This window comes from Triturus cristatus, chromosome 11 (genome assembly GCF_964204655.1).
Source record: "Triturus cristatus chromosome 11, aTriCri1.1, whole genome shotgun sequence".
Classification (NCBI taxonomy): domain Eukaryota; kingdom Metazoa; phylum Chordata; class Amphibia; order Caudata; family Salamandridae; genus Triturus; species Triturus cristatus.
In genome coordinates this window covers 313,051,862-313,063,751 of record NC_140594.1, presented here as the reverse complement: position 1 = coordinate 313,063,751, position 11,890 = coordinate 313,051,862, and the positions used below count along the sequence as shown (strand labels likewise).

Below are 11,890 nucleotides of genomic sequence, written 5' to 3'. Positions count from 1 at the left end.
TTAGTGAAGCTCACCCATATGTCAAGGAGGAACTGCTGGCGTAGGGGAAGCAATGGAGGCCTTGGAACACTCTGTATTTTCTATAGCCATCAGAGTATTAGAAAATAAGGTCACACTGGTGAGGAGGTGGCATTTATTGTTTTACTAAGGATCAGGATTTCGGCTCTGGTGAACGCTCTTACATTTGAGGATGCGTAGCATAATAGAATCAGTTACGTAACTCTTCTGTGTTTTTTATAGAGGGCACTGCATATTCTCAAGCTAGGTTTTATTCTTTCAGATCTGTGAAGGGCAGAGACAATGTTATAGGTTAAAAGAGGCAGTATTGTAATTTTTTTTCTCAATGCCTTTTGAAACTTTGCATGACAGGTCCCTTTTACTTGCATCCAAGTCCTGCCGAAAGACTGCTTTCTTGCACTTGAAATAGATTCAGTGTGCTAGGTTTTATTGTAGTTTACATACATAATGGTTTTCCTCTGAGTCTCTCCAGGTCACGGAGGAGCAAAGTCTCTGCTCGAAAAAATGGTCTACAGAAGCTGTGGGAATGGTGCATTGGGATAGTACAGATGACATCACTGCCATGGAGAATCGTAATAGGCCGCCTCGGGCGAGTGGGACACGGGGAATTGAAAGGTAACCTTAACTAGAACCAGTTTGATTAAATGTCACTTAACTATCTGAGTGTTGCGCTCTACCATATCTGATTTTCTTTTGTTTGGTTGGTGTATGTGTATATGTTCCTAGTATCTGTGACTGTAGATATACATGGATCTTCCTACTCTGGTCATCTAGTGTTGGGCTCTGGCGTATGCAAGTTTTTGGGACTTGCAAGACATTGAAGAAAAACAAGTGCTGTTACTCCTCCCTTGGTCCACAATGCACATGGGCACTGACTCCATGTTAGATTGGGTTTGCATGTACCCAGAGAAGGCTCCAGATTATGTTCACATGTTTTTCAAAACCAGTTGGTTCAAGTTGGACAGACATGAATAAGAAAAACAGTCAGTGCTTCAATGACTGTTTGTTGCTCTACTTCATCAGACGTCTGCGAAGGACTGCAGGCTACTGTTAGATGCACTGGGCTTCCCCATGCGCCTCAGGGACCGAGAGTCCGTTGACCTCTACACCAGCGAATGTAGTCTGAAAGAGGCTAGACGCAACTTCCAACTTTGCCCTTGGTACAGCCCACGGTATCCATAGTCGGATCACCATGACGTCTCCGATCCATTCCTCTCTTCCAAACTAGACGATGTCTTCTGCTAGTCCTGCCTGGCCTTTTGCTTCACACAAGACCTAAAAGTACTGCAGAGAGCGGTGCTGGGTGCACCCCTAAATGTACTGTCACACATTCTCTATAGCGTCAGATATTTTAGGAGAGGAAGATCTCTTTGGCGTCGAAGAAGGTGATGGTTGAGGGTGCAGGTCTATCGGGATTCGGTATCCAACACCTGTTTCAAAGTAGATTCCGTCGAGACGCTGGGAGCATGAGGAAGAAGAGGTTGTCTACAGCGATCGAAGTGCATTAAAAAAAAGTTTGGAAACTCTGATGCGGAGTGCACTGGGGGCGGGGTCAAGGGCATGACTAAACAAACAAAATAGTCTAACGTTTTTAAGTATTTCACCTTATGGTAACTACATATTAACTTACACACAGCTTAAATGAAAAATGAATACAAGATAAATTAATCAGTGGGAAATAAATCAAGTTGGTGGAGCAGAGAATAGTGATTTGTGTATGTTTTGTGCTACGAGGTCCCAGTCCGTGACAGTAAGCACTGTGAATATGTATGTCATTATTTGAAAAGTACATTACAAACACTGAGATGGACTGCTATAAAATGCTCATAAAGATTTTAAGATTAAAAAAGTGCTTCCAAAATATAGATTTTAATAATACCCTGACTGTAAGTAGTGCACATTTTTTTTCAACTGGCTTTTAAAAGCACACACTTTACAGCTTAGCTGGTAACTACCTTGCAATAGCATTCCAAAAGAATAAATGTGTCACCAGGAAGCTTGAAGTAATTCCAGCAATTAATGCCAATACTTGCTTCCAAGCACCCTTTCACTTGCAGATTTACCAGTTGCGAACATTTAAAAAAAATTCAGGCAAACAGGAATGCCGGGAAAGGCTTATTTAGCTGGCTGCCCCCTCAGTTTCACAGCACGGGAGATTCCCTGCCTTACACTTCAGCTAAAGCATTTCCTGGGACGGTTGTCTTTTCACAAGAAGTAGGGGACTGTTTGTATTAAATTAAAAAAGTATGGGCACGTCATTCCTCTCAGATCCTGCCCATGTCGACAATTGGATGTCGAAGAACATCCGCCCTGGAATCAAAAAAGCACCCCAAGTTGTAAGTACCACATCTGCCTTCTGGAGATCCTGATTTGGGACACTATCCCATTAGGGCAACCCCACACAATGAAACTATGGATTACCATGAAGTCATTCATAGAGACCACTAGGCACCAAGGACATACATGTGGACCAAGAGGAATAGGACTTCCTTGTGGAGACAGTTTCCAAGCTTAAATGTTTAGTCAAATTTCTACTCCTGCTTAAAGGCATGCTTAAATCTGCCTCAGATAACTTCAAGGAGCTCATAAACGCTAGGGTGACACCTAGGGTAGAGAAAAATTCAAGGCCTCACAAACTGCCCCTTCTATATCAGGAGCCTGGTTCCCCTCCCCTGATTTCCTGGCGGAATACGGCATGCAAAAAAGCCTCTGTCTTATATGGAGAGCAAAATAATCTTTGCTGTGGGCAAAGGAATTGCAATATGGGCAGGAACAAACACTGCTGTGTTTGCCTCCTCTCCAGGTACAAACTGTTTCAGTCCGAGGATATGCAGGAACTGTTCAAACATTTTCCAGACAATTGCAGAAAGAGAGGATAGGCAATGGTGTCCGAAGGCAAGACCATCTTAAACGCCAACATTTTATGCATGCTTGACACAGCCTCCAGGGCATTAACACTAGTATTTTTCCTCAGGAGACACTCCTATGGTTTCGTATTCCTGGGTTCAAACCGGAGGTACACCAGTATTTCCTCAACCTCCCGTTCAACGGAGAGCATCTCTTTAGCTCGAATGTTGATGAGAAGCTGGAAAATGTTAAAAAAGACGCAGGCATCGCAAAGTCTATGGTTGCCATGCAAACTCCAGATGCAAGAGGCACTTTTCATAAACAGCTGCCATGGGAGGAGCCCAAAGTGTCACCAAATTAACCGCAGACTTATCAAAGACAGTAACACACTTCCCAGTAACAGGTGGGAAGGGGATACACCAGGATGCATGGAGGGGGAAACAACTAGGTGAAGGACAGAGGTGGCTTCTATAAAGAAATTTCCACCTCTAGGCAGTGATGCACCTTCCCTCCCACCATTCACATGACAACTGTGTGGGGCAAGAGATACAAACATGATTTTCTCTCAGACCAGTAGGTTCTATTAGTGGTTCGCCACAGCTACTGCCGCAAACTTCTCACAATGACCACCCTTCCAGCATTGCACCTCACAGACACATCCTCAGCCGAGACCATCTCCGACGCCTCAAGTCCTTAATCCCAAACATCCTGTTAGACACTGCACACTGGTCAAAAAAGTAACTTTGTTTTTAACGTGGTTTTTTGCATTTTTCACAGAGGAAACTAATGTCAGTGTGCCTATGTGGTAGCTATATAGGCATAGGGACCTCTCTGCCGACGCAGAGCCGAATGGCTCTACATACCGGCGCATAGAGGTATTGCCAGATCCGGTCTGATGCCTGGGCATTATTCCAAGGTGAGGAATCTGTGGTTAGATATTCTCTACCACAAAAAGTGTTACCAAAGTTAAGTAGTTTGTTTTTATTACTTTAACACAGCACAGTATTCACAGCGCTCCACGCTATGCTCACTCAAGGGCTCCATATACATTATCACCCAAACTATTAAAAGTTGATTGTAATTGTGGACTAATGGCAGAGTCGCAACTAATCTCGTGACTCAAAATACTTCTTCAAAAGGAAAATAATTTGAAAATGTCTGAGGCCAGTGCTAGATGGCAGGAATCTGCATAGCATGTGATTCTTCAGCATCACATGTTAAAACCTGGAACTTCTAGGGTTTGTAAAAGTTTACACATATTTCACCGTTTGGCGTTCTTGAGATTAAGTTTAGGACCGGGTTGTTGTTTGAGATAAAATGGTAACGTTAGTTGAGTTAATTTAATTTATGTATGACCTCCTTAACTAGTGACTGCAGTCCCAGCAGTATTCATTGTTTTTGTCTTCAGCTTTAACTCACTGGTATCCAGCCAAATCCTGTTAGCATGTGGTAAACGTTTGACAACTAAGGGTATCATTTTTTTATAGCTACAGTGATGTTTTTCCCATATTTGTCAAGGGTAGTAGCCCATCTGAATGTGAACTCCCTCTTCAATTTAATTACCTCTTTTTGTGGTAGAGTTAAATAAAGAATTGCTCACTTTTCAGTGTTGATGTGAAACACCACAATATCCTTTCAAAATGCTGCAGCTCTGGTATCACAGTAGCCCGAGATATATCGAGTTTAGTGAGCATCAAGAGAATGTCATCAAAGAGACATAACTGGTGATGCTCTCCCCTCAAACTCAAGCCCATGTCACGCCAGGTCTACCCTTACCATCACTGCAAATGGCTATAGATAGTGCAAAGGACAGCCCTGTCTTGTCCGCCTATGCATGACCACAATGGCAGACCATTGTGGTTTTAAATTGCCTTTTTTCTTAGTTAATTTTGAATTCTGTTTAAGGTCAGGGAAGAAATAAACATGTGCTGCTCACTGTTCCTTTTTCAAAGACACTAAATACAATGATAACTATGTGTTACTGTTGCATCTGCCTGACCTATTTCTTCTGTATTTTTAGTTAGGGCTTAAAGGTCTTTTATTAACTGAGAAACAAGATCTGTAAGTAGCCAATTCAGTTGCATTTCTCAAAGTGAGTGAACCTGTGAGAGAAGATTAAATAAATCACAACTAACGTACACGATCATCCAGAAAGAGTCTCTTGGCTCTGCAGTGAGAGATTGATCACAGTAGTGTTGGTTATATATTTAAATTGTAAAACTCGTAATCTGTGGTTAGAAAGGAATAAACTTTTTGCTTTGCATGCTGGATGTAGACAACTGTGCCATGCGGAATCTCCTTGATCTCTCAGCAGGCCATGGCGTGGTAAACTATGACTCTTTGATTTAAAGGTTGAAGGGCATATCAGTAACTGCTGTAGAGTGGATCAAAGATTTCCTCCAAGATTGCATTCAGCATATTCTACTAGATCTAAAGTCGCCTACCATAAGACTGTGCCTTCTTGTGAACTTTTCTGTTTTCCTAGTGTTCGGATTGAGCATCAGGGAAATCACTGTGTGTCAGTGGTTGTCATTCAGGCAAAACGCTGCTTTGCATTATGGGGTATCTGTGGGAATAATAGAAGACGAAATGACAAACCAATACTTATACTAAAATCTGTAGTCCAGTCCATGCTTGAAATCTTAGTCTTAAGGTTTTTCACAAGAGTGGAGATAAAATACGGGGTATTGCCCATGCCCTTATTTAAATAAAGGAACATGTGTTTCCAGACTCTGTACTAGTGCATACTGCAAGGGAGGGTGCCAGTAGGCTGGTGACTGGTGTTAAAATGTCACCTGATAAAGAGAGCAAACCTATTGATGCAACAGGCAGAAGAGTTGCAATCAGGGCTTCTATGAATTGACCTGTCAGGTTTCGACAAAAAGTTAGATTCCATTGGGAAAAAACAGATGAGTTACTTCAGTTCTTGTCTGATGCTTTGAGAAAGGACCACATAAATGTCTTTATGGGAGATAAATTTACAATCCCGGAATTATATGTGCTTTAGATGCAACAGACATGGCATATTGTCAAAGAAACAATTATTCTGTAACACATACATACACTGTTGCATGTTTCAGGCTTTAAACTGGAGGCTCTGGTGCACTTCCCAAGCATGCAGTTCGATCGTGTAGAGAGAGACACTTTTCAAGGGAATTTGATGATGAAGACCTAGAGGACCCTTTTAGACAGCAAATCCCTGTGCAAGCCTCCCTCCAACCTAACCATCTTAGACCGATAGGGGAACGATTATGGGATTTTTCTCAACACTATATGGAAATCATTGTAGATAACTAGATTATTTTAATTAATCTACAAGGATATTGCGTATAATCTGAGCAAATTCCATTGCATCGATCACCATGGAAACAAGATCAACAAGCATCCTTTGTAGCAGCTACTAGTGGAAGTTGAAACATTATTAACAAATGATACTATTGCAGTGGTACCATTAATGAAGGAAAGATAATTAGTATACTTGGTATTCTTCCTGATCCCCACATAAGATTGGTCATTCATATAATTCTGGACTTAAATCTCTTAAACAAGTATCTAATTCTTTTGAAATGAGACCTTCAAGAAGTGATTTCATTACTGCAGGACCAGAAACTTCATGACTACACCCCCATTTGAATGATGTACATTTTAACATCCCAAAATACATTGAGCTCATTGACAATACCTTAGATTTATAGTAGTTCCAGATATTACTTGTCCTAAGTAGTGGCTTTGGGTTACAATATATGCAAAGGTTATTTACAAAATGTCTAAATTTGTGCCTGTGTATCTTCATCATCTGATAGACATCTAGCCGCAGATTCCTTAACTTAGAATATCCCCAAGCGTCTGACTGGATACGGAAAATCCTTTTTCCCAGCAATACCTCTGCACGCTGGGAGGCGGCGCCGCTCGGCTCCGTCCTGACGTCGCCCACGGAGGTGACGTCAATGGAGCCATATAAGCCGCCCACAGCGTGCTGATGTCAGTCTTCTTCTTTTCCGTGTCCTAACGTGGATCCAGGAGAGTAATACCTCTAGCCTGTTTTTGTATTTTCAGGCCTTCTCAACGCCCTTTTTGCGTCAAGGAACAGTGTGTTCGATGCCTGCGGGCTACAAACCGTGCTGGTCCTGCTCTCTCTAGATGTCGGCGACGGACCCACACGAAATCTGTATGTGGTGCTTGGGCGAGCACCACGACTCCGTGGAGTGCGACGCTTGCCAACAGCTGCGGCCCAAAGCCCTGCGGGAATGCCGCATGAAGCTGCTGTCTGTGCGGATGTCCCGAACTGCCCCCATGACACCGGTCTCCTTCTCCGGTGGAATCATCAACACGGCGCCAGCGAGTGCACAACGACGCTCCTGTTAGGGGCAGGTCCCGGGACCGTCATCCTTCGCCTACCTCTGGTAAGCACAAACGCCCCCTGAGTTATTTCAACGCTCTCCGGAGTGCACACAGATGGGGCATTGGCCTACCCCTTTTGCTGAGTTTCTCTTGAGTGGCCGGATTAGCTTGCATCCGTCCCCTTCTGATAACTTGCTGTCCCCACCTCGTGGGGCCACGGAGGCTAGTGGGACGTTTCTCAGGGCTGCAGCCATTTTGCACATGCAGCCGCCCTCTGTCTCTAGGCCTTCAGAGCCTTTGCAGGAACTTCTCCGCCAGGGCGCGGGGAACATAGAGCCATTGTTTCTGTTTGCGGAGTCATTATTTGACATCCTTCCCGGGACGTGGGCTAGACCCTCTTCGGAGGACCCCGCGGATCGTGCTGTAGCACATCGCCATCTGCCTGCTCCCACTGACCCCGCCTGTTTGACCCTCCATCCTGGGGCTGGAGGACTTGTGCTTCAGGCCGCCCTCTCTATCACTCCTGTTCCGTTGCACCCTCCCACTCTGGAGTCTCGGTGGTTGGAGTCATGGGGCTGTGATGTGTTTGCATCCGCCAGTTCGGCACTTCGGTCCCTGAACACTTTGTGGGCAATTATATTGCTACTCTTCCTTGCCTAGAGACTTTTCCCGCAAGTTGACTCTTCCTACTATTGTAGGATATCACCTCAGGTGAGATCCATGGGCTTTGTTTCTCTCCAGAGGTAGCGTGTTGGTGGTCTACGGTGAGTCCGTAACACATCCCTGCCTCCATAGGGATGTCCGTTCCCTGAGGTTTGCGTCAGGGTTTTGTGACACCTGTTTATTATGGGCGTATTCTTACGCCTCGCTGTGCTCATCTTGCTCGTCTACGGGTAGACATGCGCCCCTGGGGGGCAGGTTCATCTGGTCAGTTCCAGAACGGTATCTTTCTAGTGCCTAAGATCTTCCCTGGCAAGGTTTCCGGTTTTTGGGTCCGGTTCATTCGTTCCTCTCCTCTGCATATTTCTTAATTCTCAAGGAGTAACTCTTCTCCACATTTTCCTACTTGGTGAATGCGGTTGGTCTATGGCGGAGTGTGCTTTTGGGAGGCAGGCTTCTGTCTGTGCCTTATCTCCTGTTTAAGGTTTCTTCAGTTCCCGTTTAAGTGGAAGAATTCATGTCTCTTAGTGTATATATCATACGTTATACACGCCACTTAGGGTGCTTGCATTCTAGGTTCTTTTTGCCCTAATATTGGGCCTTCTTGCTCACTCTCTCCTTTCATGATACAGTCCCCTATATGTTCCTGGCCCTGCCAGTTATCCACTCGCAGCGGCACCTTTTGGTACATTTGGCTGTATGCCTACCTCCTGAGTTTGCTCCACGGTAACTCTGTTGTCACATGTCCTACAGAGTACACATTGTTCTGTGTTTTATATTACACACACGAGCCTTCTCTTGCGGCTCCTGTCCTTCCCCGGTCCGTCTTCGGACTGTCCCCTGGTTTAATTTTTTGGCACCCCATGTGGTGTATGTTCAGGCGATATGCTCCACTGTTCTCATGTTGTCGGGTCCTTTTGGGCCTATGCTCCTCATGGATCAGAAGAACCAGTGCTGGGCTCCTTCTTTCATCAGAGTTGCTGCATTTTCTGTTGCGTTGGCACTGACCTTTCTAGTTCCACATTCCTTCGTCTGTGTCTGGACGAGAGGGGTCTCACACCATCCCTCACCAACATGTGGTTCTTTTGCCGTCTCTTGTCCATGTTCATTACGGCGTTTCCTGGGTCTAATGTCAGCTACCCTGACATTGCGTTTCCCACCGTGTTTTGTCAGTCATTGACTAATTTGTTCTCTTGGAACTTGGTGGTTGTTTCAGAGACCCTCCTCCTATAGGATACGGCTTTGGTATCTATTCTAAGTTAAGGAATCTGCGGCTAGATGTCTCTATCATATGGAAGAGTTACTTGCCTTCGGTAACGATATATCTGGTAGAGACACAGTCTAGCCGCAGATTCCTTAATGCCCGCCCATCCTCCCCACTCTGCGAAGACCTTTTCATATGGTTTCTTTCCGCCTAGCCCCCTCTTCCGGGTGGCCTTGGTCTTCCAGAGGTGTGCTTTCGCTCCTCACTCTGGGGTAGGGTATGTTGCTCTGCCTGGGGCTCTTCGGATTCCCCTGTTTGGTTGGTAGCTTGTTATTGTACCTTTCTTTGTAGCTGGGCGTCTTGTTCGGATTTCGAACCCTTTGGCTCTCCACTCCAATGTTTTTTGACTGGTTAGTCTCTGCTTTCCACTGCCTACTCAAGATGCTTCACCGGTGTTCAAAATACGTGGGGTTCTTCTGCTTTTAATTCCCTCCCACCGCCCATGCCTGTGCTTCTTTCAAATGCAATTGGTTAGAAAGGAATTCTCTTGGTGTTCCAGTCCTTTAATCACCATAAGGTCTGGGTAGTAAACTTTCAAGTGGTCGTTCACTTCTAATCACTTGTCTGGCAGCATGTTCCTTCCATATTGTGATTCTTTTCACCTCCCTCCTATGGTGACAAGCTCTATCTGCCTTGTCATGTCAATTGTGCACCAGCCGTAGCCCCCCCAAACTGGGGCACAGCTTGGTGCTTTGTTCGGCCATTGCTTACAGCGCAGGCTCTGTGAGCTCACTCCAGTCCTTTCTGGTACTGGGGGCTTTCTCAAATAATTTTGTACCTCCTTATACATAATTTTACTCTTTTTTTAACACACACTGTTCCTATGCTATCATAGTTTTTTGTCCTGGCTCTGCGTTATGGCGCGGAAAAGTTTCCTGTAGAAAACTGATGTCGGCACGCCGTGGGCGGCTTATATGGCTCCATTGACGTCCGCTCCGTGGGTGACGTCAGGACGGAGCAGAGCGGCGCCACCTCCTGGCGTGCAGAGGTATTGCTGGGAAAAAGTATTTTCCAGATCCAGTCTGACGCCTGGGGATATTCTAAGTTGAGGAATCTGCGGCTAGACTGTGTCTCTACCAGATATATCGTTACCGAAGGCAAGTAACTCTTCCATCACATTGTTGATATTTACCTGTACCTAGATGACATGTTCGTAAATGGTGTATATATATATCAAGTATTCGCATTGGACATGGAGGAAACAGTGATGTTGCTTCACAAACTAGGGTTTTCATTCATGTGGAGGAATACTCACTCCCTTCTGTTGTCAAGGTTAGCGCAACTTTTGGCATTTGGCTCAAAGCATTCTATTCTCCTCCTAGCAGAACACCTACCCAGAAAGGACAAAACATTAGTAGATCTCTTAGTAAATGAATGGAAAATCTAGGAAGAGGCGCTGCAAAGCTTTTCCTCCGGTGACACAGTTCACCCCTTTTAGTTCTCTGCCAGGAGGTAGTGGCCACCACAAACTAAAACATGAAATGCTCAAATTATACCTCAGGCCTCTAAACCATGAGTCTGTATGGAACTCAGTGATATTTGTCAATGCTTTCCTCGTTTACCACTTCATCCTTATGAGGTAAGGAAATGTGATTTTCCAATATGAGCACAACAAACCTGCTAACTGGTCTCTTAGACTTATCAGTCCAAACATATTGCAGTCCCACACTGCTTTCATAATTATATATCCGTCTCAAGTTCTGGTGTTAACTCCCAAACGCTCAGTTTGGGGATTCAGCTGCTGAAATTATAGAATTGTAGTACTTAATTTCCACAAGAATCCATGGATATTATGAAGGTTAGGTGCCTTAACACATTGTCTTATGCTGCAAAGTGTAAATTTTCCTTCTATTGCACCTCAACAATAAAGGATGCTTCGTCAAAATTCTTTGTATAGAATAGAATGAAGTCTTTTTACCTTATAAGAGTCAGTGTTCACTTGCCCTTTGCAGCCATTGCTGCTTATTTACAAAACAGGTAACATATACCATTGTTCAAGATTTCAGCTATCAATGCTTTTTAGAAGGACTAAAGAGTAATCCAGTCAAGAGGTTTGCACATGCCTTCATTAGATTTAAAAGATATGGTTATATGTTTGGTAGGTTTTTCTTTTTTAATGTTTGCATTCCAGTCCCCTTCATGCACTTACCTGGAAAGTGGTGGTCTTGGTAATCATTACCTTGCTGCCTAGGTTAGTGATATTTAGACTTTATCAGGGCTACGGGGATAGGGTGATGCAAGAACTTCGACTGCTTTTCTTGTTTTAGCTGAAGACATCCTCTTTTCATATTAATATTGCCATTTATTTCCCAGCATTTTCCCAGCGCACAAGGAAAAGCAGAAAGTCCCTATATCCATACTGTTAAACAAGCACTATTGTATTACTTTGACAGAACTAAATTAATTCATAAAATACAAGTTGCTTATTGCTTCCTCACAACATCAAGAATATCTTACTATTTTGAAATTCGCTTCCCCGACGAGTTCTTCGTTATCATGTATATTTTGGTGAGGCAAAACTATACCTCATGAACATTCCATGTGGAAGAAAAATGCTACTATTTAGGTGACCTTCCTTTCAGACATATGTAAAGCTTTGTTATAGACCGTTGTACACACCACAAACACCAACATAGCACTCGAGACCTACATACATTGTATCCATGTGCTCTCACATACAGTCCCATTGTTAATAGCAACAGAATGTTAAAATATTTTCCATTAAAGAAAGAAAAGCATGTTAACTGTGCACATCTTTGG

The 11,890-nt window shown here is 44.0% G+C and overlaps 1 protein-coding gene across 2 annotated transcripts in view; it reads left to right on the top strand.

The window, feature by feature from the left end:
* MED13L (mediator complex subunit 13L) overlaps positions 1–11,890 on the top strand; it is a 964,037-nt gene that overhangs the window by 864,434 nt on the left and 87,713 nt on the right. The window contains exon 25 of one of the 2 annotated variants that reach the window (XM_085634904.1): positions 491–633. In XM_085634904.1, coding sequence (XP_085491030.1) covers positions 491–633 — 143 coding nt within the window. Of the gene's footprint in view, positions 1–481; positions 634–11,890 lie in introns of both variants that reach the window. The other variant, XM_085634903.1, reaches the window with a different exon arrangement.